The sequence below is a fragment of the Numenius arquata genome, chromosome 21 (assembly GCF_964106895.1).
Source record: "Numenius arquata chromosome 21, bNumArq3.hap1.1, whole genome shotgun sequence".
In the NCBI taxonomy this organism is placed as follows: Eukaryota; Metazoa; Chordata; class Aves; order Charadriiformes; family Scolopacidae; genus Numenius; species Numenius arquata.
This window is the reverse complement of record NC_133596.1, coordinates 4,763,678-4,787,668: the sequence shown is the minus strand read 5'-3', so window position 1 is coordinate 4,787,668 and position 23,991 is coordinate 4,763,678. Positions and strand designations below refer to the sequence as shown.

Sequence of the window (23,991 nt, the reverse complement as noted above, 5' to 3'; positions counted from 1 at the left end):
AGCTTGTGTGTGTCCCTCAGTAGCTGAAGATGGGGAAGAGGTACCCCGTGGGCAGTGCCTGTACAACACCACGCTACGGCTGTTCCACTCACAACCGCCCGTCCTCCTCCCCAAGGGGGCGAGGAACGGGGTCCAGCTCAAGCATTAACCTCATTTGCTGTGAAATACATAAAAGTACATTTGCCAGCCTTGGCTTGGCAATTTAATAACAGTTTCTTAAAGAAGCTTCCAGACTGGAGGAGTCAAAGTCACTTTATTTTATTGAAATTTATGTATTTTTACAGAATGAGTTTAACTGCTCCCCGAAGCATGCAACAGCGCAGCGACATGCTCGCAATACTTCTGTTCGCAAAGGTCTCTACCACCACATTCTGCAGTTACAAGCAGTGAAACCTGTACCTTTGCCACCAGGATGCCACCTCCACTGACTTCATTCGCTGCCTTAACGCTGTGAGCCTTTCCAGCCTGTTTTTTAAAGCATCTAAATCAAGGCACAAGGCAGCACCCAGTCAAATTCGGCACTGAAGTCGGCAAAAGTGGCAGCTGCTCAGGGGCAGGGTGATGGCTTCACATAGAACAGTCAGGTTTATCCAGGGAGGTTCCTCTGGAGACCCTGAACCAGCCCCAGCCTGGGCAGGAAGGACTGATCCCAGGGGAAAGTCCCCTTTCCAGGTTGACGCGGAACTCCCCTTCTGCTGCACTTTGGGGAAGGGAAAGCTAAACCTGGGAACACCCACGTACAACAGCACAGAGTCAAGGTACCACCGAACACGGGTCTAACACTTGACACAGGGAGAGGCCAGTGCAAAACTAAAGTTTATTTCCTCGAAGTAAACAGTTACACAATGTAAGTTGAGAGTTCAAAATAACAGCTACGGAACCAGTGTTTAGAAAAAAGTTACCCACCTGGAAGTTCTAGTCCATTAAAGCAATACAAAAATATTTACAAATATACACAAGATTCCCACCTGTGGCTTCTGGATCAACTGTGCTCTACATCTGAAAGAGAAACCTAAGATTCCAAAATTAAGATTTCAAAATAAATACTCAGTATTAACAAGTCTTCAACCCGATCAGAACATGTCAGATCTCCCTATCGACATACGCGCAATGCTGCAGTCAAGAGACAGTGAGAAAAATACGCTAACGTGCCCGGAACGCGGCACTTTTGGGTGAGAAGTTTAGAAATGTTTTCTTCTCCTCCTTCTTGACGGGAACCCACTGCCCATAGGGACTTCCCTTTTTGTCCTCTTCTCTTCCCGGAGAAATCGGCAGTTCTTTAACAACGTGGCTCACCGGCCTCTGCAGTACTGGTTTTGCCATTGTGTTCTGGAAAAAGAAATTTCCTTTAAAAACACTTAAACAAGAATCAGAGAGAACATACTAAGGAGAAGGAACACGCTAAGACCCATCAACATCAAGGGGTTTTTCTGTGCTGCTAAGACAAATGTTTTTATACACGTAATTGACACAGGATTCAGGGAAGTTCCTTTTTTTGCTTAAATTATTAAAATATATCTAGACATGTAACTTGGGGCACCCCCACCGGCCTGGTTTCAGCTGGGACAGACTTAATTTTCTTACCAGCAGCTGGTACAGTGCTGTGGTTTGGACTTTGGGTGAGAATAACGTTGAAAGCACTAATATTTTAGTCGATGCCAAGCAGCCAAGGACTTTTCAGCTTCTCATACCGGCCTGCCACCAAGGTGGCAGGGGGACCCAAGAATCCGGGAAGGGACAGAGCTGGGACAGGTGACCCCAACCAACCAAAGGGATGTTCCGTAACATATGACATTCAGAGTTATGGCATTTTCTCTTCCCAAGTAACCGTTAGGTGTGATAGAGCCCCCCTTTCCTGGGGATGGCTGAGCACTGTACCTGATCTGGCAAGCAATGCTGGGAAAAGCCTAACACAGGAGGGATGAAGTACTGGAATTCCATCCCGGGAAGTCACACTTACATTAGGACTGAAAGAAATGCTTTTCTGTATGGTTGCTCTCTCCATCCCACTTTTGGTCATGTCTTCTGCAATTCTTCTGGGTTGCTAGAGAAGAGCAAACACAGCTTCAGTGGGAAGATACGTTATTCTGTGCAATTTAAGGCAGTTACTACAGAATATGAACTTTCGGGTAGAGTTGATTCAGGTATTTACATCAAAAGTAGCTGTAAGCTACTAAATACACAAACGGAGCAATGCTGAACTCAATTTGAAAAGCATTCAGTGTTTTTACCGATGTCATTGTGCCAATTCACATGTGACCTGAGATCCGTGCCCCAGTTACAGTTTTAAAAAGGATTCAAACGATTGGGAGCACGGACTGCCGTAGGATGAGGTGTCGTGGTAGAGTAAGACACATTAAGTTCTGCATGTCCATCCTGCAGAGCTTTGGATAATGACAATAAACTTATCTGCAAGTGATGCAGGCCTCTTCTTCTGTACTCTCTCAACATCTGGAATATATTGCATATATTATGAAAGGGATGCCTGTACCATTTGTCTAAAACCCTTAGTAAATTTATTTCCATTTGAAATAGCAGTATCTGATCAATGTAACAGTTATTGCAGCTTTGTATTTACCACGAACCAGGTTAACACACTATAACAAGAGCCAAACTAAAATTCAGTTTAAGCTGCTCAAGTTTCTCCCTCCCTTAAATTCACAGCAGCTACAGCCCACAAGTCCCTTAATTACCAACAGATTTTCTTCATCATGTCTGGAACCATAGTCATGATTTCTATAAGACAGAAATAAAGTATGTAAAATGCATTGTGTGCTTGGGTATGTAACTTCTGGGAAACAGTTTGTTGCACATGAAAAGCTTTTAACAGTTCAAAGGGTAGAAAGATTTAACCTTTAAAAACAACCCACACTATTCACTCGTTTTGGTAAGGAGACTCCTTGTTTTAGGCCAGAAACATGTAAATTAGTCTCATTAACGGGCAATATCCTATTAGAAGAACAACTCAACAAAGAAAATTCACCTCTCCTTCCCAACCTATCACTGCTGGAGGGCCTGCAGGTACTCAGTGGATCAACCACCTCTTAGGAGTCTGTAGTACTTTCAGCTTAATGCAAAGTCTGCAGTGGTTTCTAAAGCAGTTTTATAATATTCTGGTAAATCTGAGGTTTTTTGTTCAAGGGTTTGAATTCATAATCACAAATTCCACAGTTAAAGACTACGACACATCCATGCAGACACCAAGTTTTAAGAAGTGTTTACCTTTTCATTGAGAATAGTCCAGTTCATACTTACCTCAGCTGACTCTCCAGGATCTTCATGCTCTTGTTTTTCATTTTTTATCTCTTTCGAAGGAGTAAGGATCTTCAAGCTCGCTGGCAAGACTATGTTATCTGTTCCCAGAGCTTTCGCAGCATTGGCTTTCGCAATTTCCAGAAGTTCCCTCTTGTCTACAAGAGGAAAAAAGAAGAGTCATTCTCTTATTTTTAAATCAACACGTACCTACTCATGCAAGCCTAAGAACTGCAGGTTTATTACCACTCCACCTACGCAAGCTTCAACTGTGATGAATTTCCATCAGAACTGAAAGTTAGCTTCAGCCAAAGAGCAAAAAACATGCTCTGAACTACTAGTTTTTTTAATACATTTTTATAACCATGCAGAGATTTTCTTCCACATTGCCACTATCAGTTATGCTCAAAGCAGCAAGTAAACAAATGAGAATTTGACTATTTAAATAAATACAAGTTGTATGTTCTGAGGTTCTCAGAGTCTCAAAAAAAGTACCTTTTTCACTCAAATGGAGAGGTGACCTGCTCCGAGATCTTGTTCGTGACCTGCTTCTCCAGCTCCTGTAAGCCTCAGGATAGATTGTTCGCCCAAATCCATAGTATCTTCGGCCTCTTGAACGTGATCTGCTTCTCGAATAGGACCTTCTGTAATATGATCTTCCACGGGACCATGACCTGCTGCGTGACCTGTACCTCGGAGGAGAGCGGTGGTACCTCCTGTAGTGCCTCGCATAGTACCTTCCTCGGTACCTCCTGTAGCCACGCGATCTTGACCGGCTTCTGGAATACGAACGAGAGTATCTTCTGTACCTTCGGGAACTGTTTCTTCTTGTCCATGACCTTGATCTGGATCTGGACCGGCTCCAGCTCCTAGAGGAAGCTGAAGAGGAACTACTGGAACTGGACCGTGAACTGCAAGAGGATCTGCTAGATGACCTTGTTGATGACCTATCGCAACTTCTCTTGGATCTCAAAGACGACTCTCTTTTCTTTGGCGAGCTGAGGGTTAAGTCATCCATGAAGCCTGTCATATCATCAGTTTTTGTAACCACCGTTTTCTCCATGCATGTACTTTCAGTAGCTGGTTCCGTTTTTATTGTTGTTCTCTGGTACCCGGTCTCTGTTCCTATTGTGGGTGGGGAAGGGGAAGCTAATCATTTACAGCAACAACAATTATGACACACAGGCAAAAAACTGAAGGCTAATTAAACACACCAATTCTCATCCAGTTTATCAGCATGTTTTGCATATGACATTAAGTTTTGTCATTTCCTCTCCTGCAGTCAAGTCTTCTACATGGAATAAAAAAAGGCTTCAGTTTAAACCAACAGTAGTTCTGTGTGGAATTTTGAAGAGAGGTTTGTTTGTGAGGGTTTAAAATTTAATACCCTTCATTTGCTAGGTAAGCACACACCTTCGTGAAAAAGATACAAGTTAATACCTCTTTTTTTTCTTCTAATAGTTTTCAAGGTATTTTATCTTCAGTCTATTCTAAATGCAGTCTATTTCATCTGCAATGCAAAATAACCACTTGCCATCCAAATCAGTATGAATTGAGTGGTTTTCTTATGCAGTTCTACAGAATTTAAGTTTTACTGTTTTTCTCCAACAGGAGGAGAAAAAAAAAAAAAAGAGTACCTTGAAGGTACAGAGCAGCCACTTCCTTGACCACGTCACATTAAAAAACTATCTGCGCAGAACTCCACACATCCCAGCAGCATACATAGCAAGCTGCTTTTAAAAACATTCTACATAAGTAGCGAAAAATACAGCCAATGATTCACTGGATATGACTTGTAAAGGGTGTGACACTTGTTAAGGTTATATATTAATAATTAAAATGGCTGTCCCTCGCTAGTGGCAGCCATTTTATATCTACAAAGGTTACTGTCTTCTAGGGTGTAACTCTCTTTATTACTTAAACCTTGAGTTACGTCACCACTGTCCAGCTTAAGGAAGTTTGCTTTATCACAAGATTTCTGTCGAGCGCTCACTGTAAACCAAAGTTACCAAGTAAAACTCAAAACCTTACTGAAATCCATCAAGCGTACTAGCTTCTGCGCGAGTTTGTAACCAAAGGATTCCTCTTTCTACTGCTAAAGTTTCACTACTTCACCTCTAAACAAGGGCCAAGGGCACAAACACCGCACACGGCACAGCTGAAGCAAAACGACTCATTAATTCCGATCTGAAAAGCCACCCCACCTCCCACCGGTAAGCCACCGAGAGGTCAGTGTTCCCCACAGCGAACGTTATTTGGGCACATTTCAGATATTTTCACACAACCGGCCGCCCCCGGGCAAGCCGCGCAGACAGCGCGCTCCCCTCCGCCCGCGCGTTACCGGGCTGAATTCGCCTCAGAGGCTGTTTACGGGCACTTACCGCTAGGAGCCGCCGGGCACCCCCGGTGCTGGTTCCCGTGAGAGACTAGGGCGTTTCTGCAATATAAAAAAATATCCCGTGAATAACGTGTGCCTCCCACCGCGCGACCCCCCCCCCCAGCACATCAAGGAAAGCCGAATAACGGCCTCTCCCCTCCCACCACCCTGAAGAACCGCTTTTTGCTAGCGCCACCCAGCCCGACCCAGCGGCTCCGAGGAGCTGCCCCCACCGTACCCCGCCGACTCACCGTCCCCAGCCAGCCGGGCTTCCCCCGCACGGGTCCTGCTCCAGCGGAGACGCCTGAGGAGACAACCCCGCTTCCTGAGTCACCCCCATAACGACCGGCCAGGCTCTTTTCCAGCCGGGAATCAAGCCGCGATAGAGCTCCGGCAAAACGCAGCGCTCACAACCGCCACCTCCCGCTCCCGCCTCCCAGCAGCGACTGAGGGCGGCCGAGAACCTTCCAGAAACCCCTTCCCCTTACGTAACGGCATCCAATGCGCACGCGCAGACGGCTGGCGCCTGACCCGCGCATGCGCGCTGGCCGCCGTGCCCCCCCCCTCCTCGCCCCTCGCCCTGCCGCACATGCGCAGAAGGAACTGTTTGGGCCGCCCCGACTCGGGGCGCAGCGCATGCGCAGTGCGGGAGGGGGCGGCTGGGTTGGGGCTGCTGCGCGCGCCGGTGAGCCGCCGGGCGACGGTCGTTCCCCGCCCTCAGGTAAACGGGGGGGGGGGCGGGAGGCGGCGGCGTTCGACGGGACGGGACGGGACGGGACGGGAGGCTCGGTCGGCGCCTTTTTCCCCTCCCAGATGGCTGCAGCCCCGCCGGATGTGCCCGGCCTGGGGAGCAGGAGGGCGGCGGGCCCCCTCCGTGGGCTGGGAGCGCTGACCGGCGGTGTCTTCGCCTCAGCTCCGAGGCCGGTGGGTTTTGGGGGACCGGCTCTCTCCAGCTGGTCCTCCCTCAGGAAAGGGATTTTCAGGCAGTGTTGTAGCAGTTTTTAACCTGCCTGCCAGCCCTCGATGCGTGACGGGTTTCCTCTTGGGAAATAAATGTCTCTTTTTCTTCTCTTCGCCTTCAGAGCGCTGAAAAATGTCAGGTTTTCTTGAGAGCTTGCGGTGCTCGGAGTGTGTTGACTGGGGAGAGAAACGAAACACCATCGCTTCTGTTGCTGCGGGAGTGCTGGTACGTACGGCTCCTCTTAACGCTGCTTTCGGGCTTTTTAGGTGCTGTCAGTTCTCGAGCTAAAAATTATTAGTCATTTGGACGTAAAATGGGTGCGTTGTCCTTGTACGTAGCAGCAGAGTTAACGGCAAAATGTGTTCTGGGTGCTTGCATCCATGTGTTACTTGGGTTTCGCAGCTTCCACCCGTGTAATAATTACTGGAGTCGGTAAATCTCTGGCTTTGCATTTAACCTTGTTCCCATGTCGGTAGCAAAACTAGTTATGCTATCAGTTGACTCGGTTGGAGACCATAGGAATGATTTTGTATATTAATGTTATTTTTTTCTAGGGCAATCTTACATAGTATTAAAAGGCTTGTGTCCATACTTTAAGTGATTGCGCTCTTTCTTCTCTTTTAATAGTTTTTTACAGGTTGGTGGATAATCATAGATGCAGCTGTAAAATACCCTCAAATGGAAGATTTCAACCATTCGTATCATGCTTGTGGGGTTATAGCCACGATTGCATTCCTAATGTAAGTGTGATTTCTTGTGAGCTACATACTCCTAGAACTTATTTTATGCAATTAATAAAAGAATTCATAGTCTTTAAATGGAAAGGTAACTAAGAATAACATCAAGTTACTATCTAGTATCTCTAGTATCTTTCTTATATTTGTTGATACTTGTAGTAAGGAATCATTTTTTAATAAATGAAGTGTGTTATATAAGTCCAAGTCTTATTAGTCTTTGGAGAAATGCTTTTTAAGTTTTAGTCTTGTCCACCTTTAAAAAAAATACCAAAAAATGCAAGATACACAAGATCATCCTTTTCATATAGCTTTCTGCGAAGTTTCTACTATTGTCTTGTAAACACTTACTTCTTGCTTTAGCAGTGTTTACCCACTTTTGTCCTATTTTGCTCCCACAGGATCAACGCCGTGTCTAATGGACAAGTGCGGGGTGACAGTTACAGTGAAGGCTGCCTGGGCCAGACAGGTAGGGCGCGGGGGGCTGTGGGGCAGTGATAAATCTGGGAACTCTTGGAAGGGTTGTAAGAACGGTACCAGCGTGCCCGTTGTGCGTCTGTGCAAAGCTCTGGCGTGTGGCAGGAGGTGCTCTGAAACAAAAGCACGCTGAAAAGTCGCACGCGGCTGTGCTGGGACGCAAAACATCCCTCCGTCTTTTCAAGGTGCTCGGATCTGGCTGTTCATCGGGTTTATGATGGCTTTTGGATCTCTGATTGCTTCCATGTGGATCCTTTTTGGAGGTTACGTTGTTAAAGGTAAGATACAGCGTGGAATGGGACCTGATCTGCTTTTGAAAGTTTAAAGTATTTTAAATGAGTGTTGAATTTTAGAACTTACTTTCATATTTTTCTAGGCAGTTTCTAGGCAGGACCAGTTTTAATATTTTGGTTGCACCACTGTCCCATACTACCACTATTATTGGGGTGGATTTTATCTACTTCTAAGTCACAAATTTCCAATTAGCCTCGTTAGAAACACAGGTCTTGGTCACTTGGGAACAGCATTGATATAATTAAACTGCTGCAGTTATATGGGAATAATTCCCTGGGTGAACATTTATTCCCAAAATAAAAATTACTGGTTTTGTGCAAATTGCTCTCAAAGCCTATCCGCTAAATTAGCAAAAGGGGAAAAAATTAATTCAAATTGCCTGTTTAAATTCATACTTTAACACGTACCACAGTCACATTTTGTGAAGGCAAGTCTTGAGAAAGACATGAAAACTGCAGTGAATTACTGTTTTTGAAAAGGAAGGTCGTTTAAGTAAATGTAAAGCTGCTCCTTGTACCTGGAGCTGCAGTGAATTTCATGCCAGGCGGCACATCGGTGGTTTTAATTTCCATTCTCCTCAGTCTTGGCCTCACTCAATTCACAGGGGGTTTTCAGGGAAACCTGGGTGCATCAGGTGCGTAGTCGTGTCACTTGTGCGCTCCCATTTTGTATATTGTCATTATATATGACTATATGGGTATATATACTTACACACACGCATTCCAAACAGGATGTGCAATCCCATGTGATAATTACAGTCTTTAAGAGCGCTGCGTTTGAGATGCACGGTTTTGGTTAGAGAACAGGAGAGGCTTCTTTTATTTGGAAAACTAAATGATTGGGGGCAGGGGGAGGACAAAAGCCATTGCATGAACTTTCCAGTGGGGTGAGGCTCATGCTTGTCGTGTGTGTCACACCACTGAGCCACCGGGACCGGAGGGGACCGTCTTGGTAGAGAACGGAAGGGGCCTAAGGGGTGCTTAGGGCTGTCTGAATTCTGGCTGGGGTACTTCCGTAGTGCGGGAGCACCGGCACCGGGAGTTTGTTGTCACTTCACCCTGTACCTGGTCAGGAGTCCTAGGTCGTAGTGGACCCCTCTGTCAAACACAGCTCCTTAGAACTGCTTCCCAGCGCGCTAGACTCCACGTGCTCTTTATTAAGTGAGACTGGTCACCCTTGCTGACATAGTGCATCTTCGCGTTTCTGAAATGTCAGAGATGGGGTATTCTTGAAAATCACTTCTCAAAAACTTACGGAGATTCTTTCTTTTGTTAGAAAAACCAGTAGTATACCCAGGGATAGCTGTGTTTTTCCAGAACGCATTCATCTTTTTTGGGTAAGGCTATCTTCCTTCGTTCAATTCTTACCTAATTGGTTTATAACAATTAAATCTGAAACTTGCAGTAATCTGTTTCTTTCTTAAGCCCTGTTTCGTAACTAGAAATGGGGGAATAAAAGGCAGTAGATTCCTGGGATCTCTCAGCATAGGTTTTATTGTGGGACCAGGAATTGGATTTATAAATACTCCAAATTCCTCCCTGACATCATGTATTTAAAATCCCAGGCATTTGATTTGCTCCCTTACGTACTCGTGTCCCTTTATTCTCTTTTAAACAGGGGACTGGTCTTCAAATTCGGTCGCACGGAAGATTTGTGGCAATGAACGCACCGGTGGAAGCGCACTGGCCACGCTGGTTTTTTAACTGCACACTCCCAAGATTTTGTAAAAGCATTTTTGTAAACAGCGACCTTCAATTGTGTCTAAAGATAAAACAAGGAAAACTTCAATCATAGCACTAAAACTTCTGGTTCTGTTCTGTTTCTTTTTTTTACTCTTGTATGTCAATTTAAATGTGGTGTTTTTGACAGATGTACAATTGCTACAATTAACAATGAACGTCACTTTTCTGATACGATGTTTGCTACAAGTAAATAGTATAGTGGAAAATGGATGTATTTAACCAGCTGTTTCTATGATGGTATTTACAATCCAAGAGTTACTAAAAATGCTTTAAACCAACTTTTTAACATATATTTATTAAATATTTCCTATATCTGGACAATATAACCATTTCTTCAATTTCAAAACTTTACTGGTGTGTGGCTTTTCTTGCATAACATAGAACAACGCTGCTTTGGGATTTTTTTTTTCCTTCCTCCCTGAATGTTTCATTTATTCTATGGCAAGAATGAGTAACAACTTGCTGACGATGCAGAGGCACAAGTACGAATTGCCTAGTGGCTCTGTAGAGGGAAGTAGCTCATCCACTAAGCTTGCTGTAAACTGTTTTATAACCATTGTAAAACAAAGGAAGAGACTTTTCAGATCAGAGTTGTGTCCCCAGGAAGAGAGAACTGTCGCTACCGGGGAGAATTTTGATCGCTTGGAGGGTGAGAGAGCTCTTCCCCTATCTGTCCCTCGCTATGCATCTGCCTAAGCTTGGCGCTCAAAAAATCAGTGGGGAAAAGGGAGGGGATAAAAACGCTCCTACGAGAAAACAGCAGAAGCTGTTTGTGATGCAGAATTTATGTTTGGTTGGTTGCTGGAAAATGAAGTGAAAAATAGAAGTTGAGCCTATTATCCAGGTACTGTGTGTGAACTGTGAGATAGCGCAAAAGTCTTAAGTGCATCCTGAATGTCCCCAGCAGCTGGTGGATAAACTGGGTGGATCGTTGACTGCTTTGTGGCCTGGAGAGAAGAAAGACCGGCCCTTCCTCTGCAAGTGATTTTTTCATTACTTGAAACCTGCCTCACACTTCTGTTAAGCACAGCGATCCACTGCTTCATCCCCGCTGAACGAATCGAGGCCAGCGAGCATCAAAGAACTCGTTACATTTTTCCTCATTACTGCATTTTTAAGCAAGTAAGTGTGCTGAATAAATAAAACCAATCAAATACAGACTTTTTTTTATTATGTAAGCATTCTTGGAAGAGGTTTTTCGATGTCAACTATTTTGAAACAAAGAAACACTGTGGATCACAATCCATTTAAAAACAGGGATTTGTTTGTGCAGAATCCTCTGCCCCGTCAGGCCCTACCTCGGGCACCAAAACCCTCCTTGGCTCCCAGTAAAACAGCTCAAAAGCAAGATGCTGCTCTGAGCTTTGCTGCCAAATAAACACGAGTAATACCACCGATTTCAGGGGCACCGTCCACAAGCGGAACAATTTCACTTCTTGCCATTCAAACTTCCAAATAGTGACCCCAAACCAATAAGCAGTTGGATAACTCAGTTCAGGCTGGCCCTGATCCAGCTCACTCATCAAATCCTTAACAAGGCCTTCAACAGAATTAATTTAGCTTAAAAACAAGTACTTTAATGCTTCGCTAGATAAGAATGAGTACCTACTCCTTGAAAAATTATACTTTAAAATACCTATTTTTGGCTTTTAAACTTGGGAGCTAAAAACAGTTTAAAGTTTCCAAGCATTTTGATTGCTAAGCCATTCCAGCAATGAACGCAGCCAACTATTTTGTACATATCCTACAAAAATGTGCAAGGTAAGACCATGGGAGCAGAAAAGCTAAATGCACTGTAAATTTGCAGCTGTAAGTTTACACCCGGTATCTTTCAGGAATAACTAAAACAGTTCATTATTAATTTTGTGTGTGTGTCCATTGGGGTGGCTTTTTTGAAGCCTGAGAACTGACCCGTAAGTGCTCTTTCGCCCATCACAGCGGTTCGTTTTCTCTAGCAGCAAACGGGAAAAGCTTATTTCGGTCAAATCTGTCATCTGGGATCCTCCACTCAAAATCCAACAGCCAAATGGGGAAACTGTGAAGACAAACATTCTTGTATCAGAACGTTTTATGCATCAAATCATCACACAAAAACCCGATGAAATAAGACGTTTATTTCCATCCATTTCTTTTCTCAGATACAGCATCACACTCGGCACCTTTCATTCCACTCCCTGGTTTCTAAAAACCCCTCTCTCAGATGCTGCTCAGGTCTCCCCAGGGGCTCTGTACGAAGCCCGGAGCGTGTCTGAGCACCTAAAATTACAACAAAGAAGATCATTTCAGATTTAGCCCCGTGCCCACCAGCGGCACTGACAGTCCTCGCTGAAGATAACACACATTTATAAACTCGTAATAAAGTTATATAAATTTCAGGCTTTGAATCAACTGCGGGAGCAGTTCATGCATTTCAAACAGGGCATCTGAAATGTACTGTGAAATTAAATTATCCTCTTCTTATTTTAAATTCAAATACCTAGAGTTCTTCATCAAGGTCAGCGAGGTGCTATAGATAATCCCACACAGTTAATTTTACATGGAAACTTACCTCCCAATAAAACTGGTCTTCAAAGTACTTTGACACAGGGGCGGTCTTAAACAGTTTGAGGTTTAAGATTAAACCTATTTGTAAAAACACAGATAATCCAGTGTGAATATATACATCGGGGAAAGGGGAAGATTGTATGTAACTGGAGCTTTCCGTGTAACACGCGTCCGACTGTAACACAGATCAAAATACAAATTCAGAACTAAATGCTCCAGCAGAGCCCCTTCCTTGACTCAAATCTCGCGTTATTCAAAATTAATTACTCCAGGTAAAACCCCGTTAAACAGCCTGCTGGATTCTAAAAATGCAGCAAAAACTATTAATTTCTTGCATGAAAAATGCCTGTGTATTTAAAGCAGTTTGTCTTATCAGCACTGTTAGCTTGGGGTTTCAGATGGAAACATCTTAGATTTTTGAACAATTGGTTAAACACTGAATGTTTGATTATTTTAGCCGAATGTTTTTTAAAAATCCGCTTAATTAGCTCTGTTTCTTAATTAAAGTTATGGTAAAGCAAAGGTTTCAGATCAATTAAAGCACAAAAAATATCCTTTTAGAGTGTATTTCACAGCAATTTTCATCCGCCGCTTCTCTTTTATTCAAGACAGAATTAACCATTGTAGAAAACCAGCAGGAGCCATAAACCAGAACGTCACACGGGAAACACATGAGCCCCGATGATCCCAAACCGCCGGTGACCAAAGGCCTCGTGCTCGGCTGATGCAAGCGAGCTACTGACGTTACTGAAACTCTGCAGATTTATACCAACGGGCCTAAAAAGTGACAAGCCCTAGAGAGCGTTTTTCTGTCACTAAGACAATATACCCAAACGTAAAGTTATTTTCATCCCTTCACATCTCCTGTTTGAAATTTGAAGGCAGCTGTCAAGCCTCTGTTAAAATAAACTTCACCGATGAAAGAATGGTGCTACTGGGTTATTTATTTCTGTTGAATACTTCTCTTCTTCAAAAGCCTGGCTTTGAAGAGTCCCTGGCGTTCGTGTTTCCCGTGATGGCTCCTACAAATAATTTACCCACAGAAACACACTTCGGAGCCCCAGTTAAACCAGTCCCTTTCTGCAGAGGGTCACACTAACGTGACAGCAGGGGCAATAAGATGACATACCCCTTGCCCCGAGGAAATGAGGAAGATATTACCGAAACATGTTTTTTACTACCGACCTGTAATAAGACCCGTTATCAAGGCGATGCTGATGGTCGCGCAGAAGGCACCGACACGGAACATGATAAAATGACCCTGACTGAAAAGCAAAACAGGGGTTTCACCTTTTACAAGTTGTTGAATTTAGCATTAAGACTGTGAATGAATCTGTATCTACACGGCATTTTACATCAAAACCTCTCATAAAAATTCTGTTATTCCCGAATCTCTCTGCAGCTGCAGTTAGATCACAGAATCACAGAATGATATGGGGTTGGAAGGGACCTCTGGAGATCATGTAGTCCATGTTTAAGAGATCCTATCAGAAGCCTAATACAGACTTCAGAGGGCATATTTTGCCCTTAGAAACCATCATTGTGGTACTAAAACATCATTAAATTTATTTGTTTCAATAAGAACATGAGGAGCAGCATGTGTGATTCATTCCTGCGTAAACTGGGAAAACCAGAGAACTTCACATGACAGGACACAAGCTTGATTTGCAAAAATGAGATGCCAGCGCCAGATCAAAACAACCTGTGGAGAATATCCTTAACTGAGCCCTTCAGCTTCTGCGAGGTATCTCCAAAAGTATATTTTCCAGTTCAGTGTCAAGACCGGCTTTAGTCCAAACTGGCATTCTCACCCCTGACTCAGAGTTAAAGCCTCATTGGAAGGGAAATGCTGCTTTCTGCCCTCCGAGCACACAAAGCTCCTCAAAACACATCACGAAAGCCAAACCGAGTCTTGGGAGGATGCCCATCCCCAGCCTCCATCTCCTATGTCTGCTGTATTAATAGCAAATAAAAAGGGAGACAGAAAACAGGACCAAAAGTTTTGATCCAAAGCCTGCTCAACTCTGAAAGACTTTTTTACTGACTTTTTTGGGTTTCAGAGATTATCTTGGCTTATCTGGTATAAAACGATTTACCTGTGATGACGTTCAGACGTTCTGTATGTATGAGAACTCTTCTCAAGGCGTACTACAATAATCATTACTTATTAATTAATAGCAAGAATTTATGTACCTTGGGAAATAAGTTTCGCTTTCCATTGCTATGAGAATGACCTCAGCAAGAGTTCCAAGCACAGCAGGGAGGCCAAAAGTGAAATGAACTCCAGAAGAATCATGAATCTTGAGAGGAGGATTCAAGCATCTCTGGGAAGAAGGAAAGGTTTAATTACACACAGAAACACAAGTTGGTAACAGCGTATTGTCTATCACAGAGCTAGAAAACGAACTTTGGTCTTGCAAGTTGCAATCCTGCACTCCACTCAAAAAGACTTCAGGTTTCCTAGCTTTAATCCCCTTGGAAAGAGAGGTCTCCCTTGAGGTATCCTACTGATTCTGAAAATGATCCTTACAGGATCTTCAGCCTATTTCCTTAGACAAAAGAATACACAACTAAGTAAAAATAAGTATAAAAATGTCCCAAATATTCTCACTTTCTCTAGTTTTACTGTGTACCCAGGGAACTTGGCACGTGCAAGCTAGGATCCTTTGAATATTAATAGCGTGACATTTTGAACAGGAGACCAGGGTTATGTTTGAAACTGCCATTATGCTAGAGATTCCTTCTGGTTGTCATTTTTGGCCAAAGCCACAGAGCATTTAACTTGTTTTTAATGCAAGAAGTAAGGAACAGAGAGCAGCCAATACAGAATCGACAGCAGATAATACAGAATCAAACCATATCCAACCCCATATCGTTCTGTGGTTCTATCCTACATTGGAGAAGGAGTTTATATAGCTTATACAAGAAACAATGGCAGGTTTTGAGGACTACCTGTAAGCAGTAAGATCCTAATATGGTTATCACGCTGGCAAGCAGACCCAAAATCATTGCGATCCAAGGATATTGGACTCTGTAATCTGTATAACCAAGAGCGACCCCACCAGCTAGTACCGCACTGTGGATATGAGCCTGTAAAATACAACGACAAAAACATGGAGTGAGAATTCAGTCATCACTTCTCTTAGAGCAGTCCAATACCATAGATTGCTATTCTCACGCAGGGGTGATCTCTTTTGGGTGAATTTGGGCCTCTGTCTAGTGTAAATCACAACCTGAGAACATCAGTTCTAAGTTACAGCTTTGGCTTGGGAGGCTAACGAGGACTGTAAGGCTGAAAACCTGGACTTGCTTTTGCTTAATAGCTACTATCGTTTCAGCGTATTATTGAGAGTAGCAGAAAAATATCTTATATGCAGTGATTTTCTCTCATGTCTTACCATTCTGAATTTTCCATCCTTTGTGGTCATAGCAGACAAGGTGAAGGCAGTGACAGCGCTCACGGCAAGGGCAATGTAGGTGTTGTAGATTAATTTCCAGTTTTCATCCACAGCTAGTACAGAATTGAAGCTCGGCCAGAACACCCAGAGGAAGAGTGTGCCTTGGAGACAAAGACAAGCAACGATCATTACATGTTCTAAAACACAGTGAGTCCATCACTGGCTGCCTCTGGAGGGCTTCGGCCCACATTTTGCATTCGCTATAATTCCCACACCGTAAATAAAGGGTAACATCTCAATGCATTCAGCCCTGAGAGTTACCTGCTATACCAACACCTTCCCAGAAACGTACCCCTGTAACGTCAAACACAGCCAGAGCACAGCTCTGCTGGCACCTGGCTGGTCCTTCGCAGAGCTGAAGGTAGGATGTTCTTTTCAAGAACACCTTTAACATCAGCCGTGTCCTATCTATCATCCCCTCAAACACAGGTTCAGATACAAGTGGGAACAATTCCACTGTTGATTTCCAAACAATCAGCATCCTGCCTGTTCTGCACAGGTACAAAGGGCTTGCTCCTTGGCCATAATTTCTGCTCCTTTTCATGTAACTGTGGAATAACTGCTCAAAACCAGCTGCAAGAGAGAATGAAAGCAAGCCAAGGAGGAAGAGAAAACAGTTCATGGAGTATAAAACACTGTAAAGAAACCCAAAGTGCACTTTGGAATGTCTTTTACCTTGGCTGCCAGTACAACTGGCACTGGTTGTCTTGCCTCCTGGCAAGTTTTGAAGAGAAAAAGAGGATGAACTGGATCATAAGACCAGAATCCTCTCTACCTCTACTGGGATTACTGCAGAGGAAGGCTAAAGACCAATGGCTTGAGCTGAGGTGATGATGCTTCACCAGCTCAGCTCTACACAGCTTAACTTTCTTGTTACTTGTGAAAGAGTTATCTACCAAGTAGCTACTCCCTAGTATATGGGTCCAACAGAACAATTCGCTTTCCTCCTGTAAGATCACTGCAGTGACACACTTTCATGACCACAAAGGCTTCGCTAACAATAGGAATGAAAACAGGTTCTTCTGCTTCTATGACCCAGGCCCTAATTGTCAGCATTTAGGAGTCCCAGCCTCTATAAAACCCTTTTTATATGGATACGCATGCACAGATCAAACTCCAACCAGCAGAGGGAAGCAGGTGGCCTCACATTAAGTCAAGTTGGACAACCTGTACCTCTGCTCCCTGGGTTGTGCAAAGCTCTAAGTGCACAGATGAGAACCCAAACAAGTAACAGTTTATTTTGCCTTGTCCAGTTATTACTTGTTGCTGTCCAGTCAACTTCCTTCCCTAATATTCTGCTCTCCATGCCACTTCCATCCCTAACGTTCTGCTCTCCATTGCCTTCTGCGATTCACCTGACAGTAAAACTTGAAGTGTTCTTGTTCAAGTCAATTAAGAAGTGACACAGGTATTGTCACTATAAAGCACAATGGTTAAATCCAGATTCTAGCAACCCTGGCAGCTACTGCTTTTGTACAAGCTTATCTTGGCTCCTTGAAATCCAATTTCCATTGCTAATTTTCAGCCTTTTCACCATTTTGGCAATTCCAAACCTATGGTAGCTGTGAGGACTGGTGGAATGATCCCTACAATGACAATCTTACTCCCATTGATTAGGTAGTTAGTCAGTCATTAAAAAAAAAATGTTCAAAAATCTATTAATGCCACTGAAGCTTTCTTATGAGTATCTGCTCAGCTATGGAAATAAAACAGTCACAACCTGATCCAAATATAGGTGAAGACCTCAACACCTTTCACACAGCCCTCAGAAGCAGGATGCAAAAAGGAACTATGAGGAATTTGCCTGCTCGGTTGCTCCTTTCTACTCACGCTACCTCAGGAATCATTCAAGAGATGGCAATATAATTACTCCAAATAGCAAGCACTTGGTTGTAGCAAGCTGCACTAAACTTATAATGAAGGTTTAAAAGTGTCTTGATGAGTTAGATTAAAATATGATCTCCTCGAACTCTCCAGCAAAGCAAGAACTGCAGGGATTCAAAAGACCAGTATTTAAATTTCTCTTTCCCTCAACTGGGCGAGGACCGACTGAGAATTAGACTCTGTGGGTGTCTGCAGAAAGATCTTAGTTCAGCTGGTGGCAGTCACATAACAGAAATCATGATCATAAAGAAGCCAAATTGCTTCTTTAAGAAAAAAAATGGAACTCCCAATACCATCAGCCTATCATCGCTCAGATCCTTTCCCATGTGCCTGTCTGTATCACATTCCCTGCCCTTCGTCAGGCTTTTATCTTTTTATTTACATTTCTAGGCAGGGACTGCCTTTCCATATCTCTGTACAGCACCTTGCAAAACAAAACTGAGCCTTGGCCCCAGCTGGGAACTGCAAGTGCTACTGAAATACAAGTAATGACCTCAACTTTGGTGCCTGAGTCCTTTACCAATATGCCTATACAAGCCTGAAGGGGACAACCTAGCTGGGGGAGGGACGGGTTAACTTGGCATAACCTTTGTGCTGAGACTGAGTGCAGCAAACTAAGCCCCAGCCGTTGTATTCCTGGTAGGAAACACGCTGAGAATCATCAGCTCATTGTCAGAAACCACCAACCTCAGCAGCAGCAGTTTTCTACGCTCGGCCGCATTCAGACCTGCCCTTTGGATGCAAAAGCTTCAGCGTGCTGTGGCCAGCCCCAAAAAACATTCCTTATGTTCTCACCGCAATCTTTTCTTCCACCTGAGATGTTAAAGGAAATGCCTTACCCAACATTGACAATAAATCCGACGTTGGGGTGCTCGCATTCTTCTCAGACTTTGGCGATGGCTCAGAGAAGCAGGAGGAGACTGCCAGGCCAAAGTAGGCTCCGAAGAGGTGAACGTGCATCATGCTGCTATTGTCCGAAACCTGTATCAATACAAGAACCTGTATCAATACAGTATTGTCTGAAGCCTGTATCAATACAAGAACCAAATCTGTGGTTTATTTCATCCCACAGGAAGCCTTTGGTGCAGTTCCTAATACAGTTGCTCATGTGACCTCCCTATACGCAATTTATTTTCAGTCTCTCATTTTATGAATGAGTCATTAACGTGAGATTAACTTATCTGAGTTCAATGTAGCTCATAAACACACAATTTATATATGGAGAGTTTGGGGTATGTTCACATTGTACGTTAAATGCGGGTCTGACTCTGCTGTGCAGACTGGGCTGTTTACCAGTCCCACTGGAAATCTTCCAGACTGAGCAGACACAGGGAGAGGGTAAAGTTTAAAGGCAATTAGCACGTCAGGTAGGTCAAGGCTTTCATTCATGGGTTGGGGATGCTCAGGGCATGGGCGAGGCCAAATGCACTACATCCCAATCCATCAGATCAGCCCACCCTTTAAACGCAAGCATATAGATATAGTCAATTACATAAATATAGAGTATGCAGGGCTTGGAGTTCCATGTCTTTAAGTACAGTCTCAAAGTCTGACATCATCTCTTAATGAAAACATAGCCACAATTTCACTGCGATGAGATACAACACGCTGATGATCCTGACAGCAGAGCACTAACAAACCGCCCAAAGGCAACATTCCAAAGTCCCAGCGAAGTTTTCCCCCACGCGCCTGGAAATCATATCACAGTACCCATAGTAATACGTTGTTGACCCATCTGCTCATATGGAAAAATATTATCTCCAAAACTGTCATCAGAATCAATTGCACAGGATTAGTCTTCCCAAGGACAGCTCCAGCAGAGATGACCACAGCGGTCGTACTCACAGTGGCCTTTGTTATTCTGCAATAAATTAAAGAAAATAAAAAATAAATCTGTATCAGGACCACACCAGGGCCAATAGAGACACACATGATAGACAGTAAAATGTACTTAAAAACCGAAAGCCTTATAAAATGTCTGTAAATATGACGGTGCTAATTTGCAAATAGGTCCATATAACAGGGCATTAATCTCCACAAAGAGCAATCAGCAGTTCTAAATTATTCCAATTCTAACACAAAATAATTACCTTGACATATGATGTTCTTGTGGCATTTCATAAAGTAAATCTAATAAAACGTCCAACAGTGCGGAGCACTGGACACCAAGCACGATGATCAGGAGGTTGAATCCAGTGCTGCTAAACCCGTATCTTTTCAGAAATGTCAGGAAAAAGCCAAATCCAAAAAGTACCATGTGGTTGACATCTTGAAAAGCTGCATGACAGAAAAGACCAAGACAGCAGTGACGTTATTAATGCAGACTGGATTTCTGGTTAAAAAATAGATTAAAAAATATCGCAATTAACTAAGGAGACTTCAGATAAAAATTCGGGTGCCATTATTATTTAGTACTTGTAAAGAATTCCAGGGCTTGTAAGTAATCAGAAAAACTATACCCTTGACCCTGCATTTAATTTTACAAAGTGATCAGAATGGATACCATGGGATGGGGGTTGAGTGGTAAAAAGCAGGACGGAAATGAAGTACGTTTAGCAATGAAATTTGGACATTCATTTTTCCTGAGTGAATTTAAAGAGCTTAAGTTGGACTTTTCAGGAGGAGTTACTGTGAATTAGTGCTGATTCATTCCTTGAGGGTATTAGGGAAGAAATGAGTTACAAAGAGAAACATGTATGATGTCCTCATCTGGGGAGAAGGAACAGGAACAGAAATAGCAGCAGAAGTAGTTTAATATGGTTTCCATCCCCATTTCAGAAAAGGTAGAGGCTGTCCAAGATAAAAGCTCTTGGATCTGCAGGCCTGGAATCATTCCCTGGGACATGCTAACAGTCATATTCTCACACGGTTGTGCTGGCCTCTACATACAGCAAAATATCAAACTGCCAATAAATAGATCTCATTTTTCGAGCTATAAAATAGGGAGGGTAACACAAGAATGTCATGAGGATTAATCAGCTCATATTTGCACAACACTGGAAATACGTTGCACGCTATGGCCGTAGCATAACCTGCTAATGCATTCCTTTGATCAACGCACAAAATACATTTCCAGATTATATTTAAACCCTTAATTCCACTGTAAATAAATGAAGTTAATACATCAAGCCTTCAAACGGAAAATACTGCCATCCTGAATTCTGACTTTTTAGCACATCTTCGCATGCCGAGACCTCACAGAGTTCGGCACTTTACACAGAGCCTGCCCTCAAAAGTTTGTTACCTTCAGAAGAATCAAGATTAGCACAAATAAGCAGCAGAGAACAGACCAGCAACGTCATTTAGTATTATTTATGTCTTCTTTCACTGTCTTTGTTTTGATATAACTAAATACACAGCATACATGGCAAGGTAGAACTTAAAGGGCGGTAAAACATTTCTGCTTCTCACTAACAAATACACAAAATCGCTGAATCCCATCTCTACTGCACTGCGAAATAAAAGCACGCATTAAGCCTTCCTTTCACAGCAAGGCTGCCAATCTTACCTGGGTAGGAGATGAATAATACGCCTGCATCATCACCTGACAACAAAAAGTAAAAGAGGACGATGAAAACAGCTTCCAGAAAAAAGATCAGCCACGGCACGTTGTTTCGGAAGTTGCGGTACTTAGAAGACATTGTGCACTAGGCTACATTAAGCACAAACACATTAATACTTTTTTCTATAAAAACGTTCCAGTGACCTCAAGCCAACAGAAAAGGAGGTGTTGGGGGGCAGGAATAAAAACTCAGGGAGATAAAAAGCCCAAGACGCGTCAGCAAGGAACAGTTCCTTATCGGTGCCATGTCAGGAGCCCAAACTTACCACAGCTGACATTGACTGAACTCCAAAAACACTCATGAACGCAGACGTATCAAGCTGTCAATACTGTAACGCCCCGGGATACCATCCACGCAGCTGCTGTTGAGCCTGGCACATCAGCTAAACGGCAAGCGAAGAACAACATGGACTCCTAAAAGTAGGAGGTTGAAGTTCATGCAAAACCATTATTTATTTGCATTGCTCTTATCCTTCCTAGACCCAAGTCCCTTCTTGTAAAAGTCGGGGAATCTCAATCCCATTGAGATTCTCAATGTGACTCTCGGGCTGGTTAGGCAATAGCTCTACACTCGTGTCCCACGACAAACCTTCTCACTACATGATGAACCCAACCCAACGCCAGAGAACCAAGAATCTCTGGACGCACAGAGGCGATGCAGCATTTCCCATGCTACTTGTGAGATCAGTCTATTGCTCAGCAGGGCTACGGGAACAGCTACAGTGCGCACTCTGGAAAACCCTGCTAATCCCCAGGCCGGGAAGCTGCAGGCTTTTAATTGAGAACCAAACCACAGACCTACACCCTCCTGGTTCTTTCTTTAGGTCAAACCCAACCTTCATCCAGAAGTGTATCAACTTTTATTACACGTTGTGGCTACGAGGTAACCGTGGCCTTATGGGTTCAGAGCCTTTTGGTGAGGCACAAGGATTTTTTATTTTTTGTTGTTATTTTAAAGCAGGAACCACGAAAGTGAGCATTTTGGGCACAGGAGCAGGACTATATGGTGGAAACCAATAATACAATATATGGTAGAAGTTCGGTGTATTCCTATGCACAGACATCATAACTTCTTAGATAAGATTATATGGTTGTTGAGGACAATTTATGAATCCTTAACACTAACATTACTACATTCTCAGTATTCGCTGAGAAGTAAACTGAACCCTTCTTTGTTCAGGTAGCCCACGAGATTAAAGTACTGTAATTACGCCTCAGACTTTCAACTTTCAGACCGTTTCAAACTGAGTGCTGTGCTTGCATGCCGGGGTTTGAGATAGTAACAACGCATACAAATGGGTAGAAAGCCACCTACTGGTGACAGAAATATGTTTCATATGCAGAAAAATTTGTTCACTTATATTTTAGGACATTGCTCCTGCAAGCCCAGGCTACATGGCACAACAGTAGTTTTTAAGCCACCTGTGCAAGGCTTGCATTTGTGGTGATAAATTGCATCTTCCTCACATGCAGTTATCAAATTGCTTTGCCAGGTTTACTTAGGCCTAATAAAACAGTTAAACGTCCTTACTCTCATTTCAGAAACTCCTAAATAACATTCAAAGGACTTTCCCAGACATGCAGAGAACTGCCCTGACTTCAGAAAGATCTACATTCAGCTCCTTCTCATGGGAATTCTCTGATCATGTGGGTAATTCAGCCAGAACCAGAACACCTGGTGAACTTTCTCTAGACAAGAAAAAGGTAACAGCTAAAACAGCAATGTAGAAATTGATTTAGCTAACTGATGCAGAGCCTTTGTGTGGTTTATAAATGCAATGCATCTAATTAGCCTTCATCTGTTTCCTGCAAGACAAACCCTTAGGACTCATAGTCAGGATAAGAATGACCCAGAACTCACTCCACCATTTTGCCCTGGTCAAAGGAACACAATCCTCTTGACACTGGTTACCAAATCCCCTGTTGGCATTAACACCCAGGGGAAATACACCAAAGGCTAGGAATTTACCCAGGCTTTGCCCTCAGGATTAAATGCCACACTGAGCCACTGATGCTCGGATTTCCAGCCTAAACTCCCTCCCAAACTTTCAAATTAGAGCTCTGCTACCAGCCAAACAGCCCCATCGCTCAGCCAAGGGGACCACCAGCCTCTGTGCCCATTTTAAGGCCACACTGGCACCCAGACTCCTCAGGCTCAGTGTGACCCCTGCTCAGGGAGGCCCGTTATACCCCCGAGAGAGGCGAGACAGGCCCGTGGCACCCAGCCCAGCCCCAGGCGAGGCCGGAGAAGACAAGGGATCACCGAGAGGTGCGGCCTGCCCTGGCTGCCACCTCCCCTCCAGTCAGCCAAAGGGCGGGCAGCAGGGCCAGGGCCAGAACTGGGGCCGGGCAGGCTGCGTTGGCAGCCTCCCCTCAGGTTCGGGGGCCGCCATTGGTTTCCTCACGGCTTCCACAGCCCGAAAGGGGTTACAGGCCTTGGGGCGGGGGCTCCGCCGAGCGGCTACCCAGGTGAGGAGGCCCAAAGCGCGGCCCCGCGCCCCGAACCGCCAGCTCAGCCGGGAGGGGGCGGTGCCCGGCCGTGACTAGGCAGCCCCGGGCGGCGGCGGGACGGCCTCACCCCGCCCCTCACCTCCCATTGGCTGAACACCCTCCCCTCCTAGCAGGCTTCCCTTAGGGACTAGCCTGCCATTGGCCGAAGGCTGGCTTCCCTCACGGCCTCTAATTGGCCCATCTCCAGCCAGCGTC

General features: G+C 44.0%; 3 protein-coding genes across 4 annotated transcripts; 1 reads left to right on the top strand and 2 right to left on the bottom strand.

Moving 5' to 3' along the window:
• Positions 1-238: 238 nt before the first annotated feature.
• RSRP1 (arginine and serine rich protein 1) lies at positions 239-6,122 on the bottom strand. The gene is made up of 6 exons (XM_074161861.1): positions 5,881-6,122; positions 5,634-5,689; positions 3,748-4,377; positions 3,256-3,410; positions 1,961-2,044; positions 239-1,329 (listed from the first exon to the last, which is right to left on the bottom strand). Exons 1-6 carry the CDS (start codon positions 5,967-5,969, stop codon positions 1,144-1,146), a joined length of 1,200 nt encoding a protein of 399 aa, XP_074017962.1. The 5' UTR covers positions 5,970-6,122; the 3' UTR covers positions 239-1,143.
• Positions 6,123-6,271: 149 nt separating this feature from the next.
• TMEM50A (transmembrane protein 50A) lies at positions 6,272-10,971 on the top strand. 2 transcript variants are annotated; one of them, XM_074161940.1, is made up of 7 exons: positions 6,272-6,350; positions 6,712-6,815; positions 7,218-7,330; positions 7,726-7,793; positions 7,987-8,079; positions 9,371-9,431; positions 9,713-10,971. In XM_074161940.1, the coding sequence occupies exons 2-7, from the start codon at positions 6,723-6,725 to the stop codon at positions 9,756-9,758; spliced, it is 474 nt and encodes a 157-aa protein (XP_074018041.1). In that variant the 5' UTR covers positions 6,272-6,350; positions 6,712-6,722; the 3' UTR covers positions 9,759-10,971. The 2 variants fall into 2 exon arrangements, with proteins under 2 accessions (XP_074018041.1, XP_074018042.1); XM_074161941.1 differs by lacking the exon at positions 6,272-6,350 and adding an exon at positions 6,443-6,612.
• A 20-nt stretch (positions 10,972-10,991) lies between these two features.
• On the bottom strand, positions 10,992-21,412 carry LOC141474174 (RH-like protein). Its single transcript, XM_074161939.1, has 10 exons — positions 21,232-21,412; positions 19,814-20,000; positions 19,434-19,584; positions 18,563-18,704; positions 15,780-15,940; positions 15,334-15,471; positions 14,575-14,705; positions 13,567-13,646; positions 12,386-12,459; positions 10,992-11,872 (listed from the first exon to the last, which is right to left on the bottom strand). The coding sequence occupies exons 1-10, from the start codon at positions 21,362-21,364 to the stop codon at positions 11,846-11,848; spliced, it is 1,224 nt and encodes a 407-aa protein (XP_074018040.1). The 5' UTR covers positions 21,365-21,412; the 3' UTR covers positions 10,992-11,845.
• Positions 21,413-23,991: the final 2,579 nt, after the last annotated feature.

Coding starts and splice junctions, on each gene's coding strand:
- TMEM50A (XM_074161940.1), top strand. CDS start 6,723: ATGTCAGGTTTTCTTGAGAGCTTGCGGTGCTCGGAGTGTGTTGACTGG. Junction 6,816..7,217: donor CTGTTGCTGCGGGAGTGCTG/GTACGTACGGCT, acceptor CTCTTTTAATAG/TTTTTTACAGGTTGGTGGAT. Junction 7,331..7,725: donor GCCACGATTGCATTCCTAAT/GTAAGTGTGATT, acceptor TTGCTCCCACAG/GATCAACGCCGTGTCTAATG.
- LOC141474174 (XM_074161939.1), bottom strand. CDS start 21,364: ATGTCTTCTAAGTACCGCAACTTCCGAAACAACGTGCCGTGGCTGATC. Junction 15,472..15,779: donor AGGATGGAAAATTCAGAATG/GTAAGACATGAG, acceptor TGTATTTTACAG/GCTCATATCCACAGTGCGGT. Junction 13,647..14,574: donor AGCGAAACTTATTTCCCAAG/GTACATAAATTC, acceptor TTTGCTTTTCAG/TCAGGGTCATTTTATCATGT.
- RSRP1 (XM_074161861.1), bottom strand. CDS start 5,969: ATGGGGGTGACTCAGGAAGCGGGGTTGTCTCCTCAGGCGTCTCCGCTG. Junction 5,690..5,880: donor AGCCCGGCTGGCTGGGGACG/GTGAGTCGGCGG, acceptor TTTATATTGCAG/AAACGCCCTAGTCTCTCACG. Junction 2,045..3,255: donor ATCCTGGAGAGTCAGCTGAG/GTAAGTATGAAC, acceptor GCTCTTCTCTAG/CAACCCAGAAGAATTGCAGA.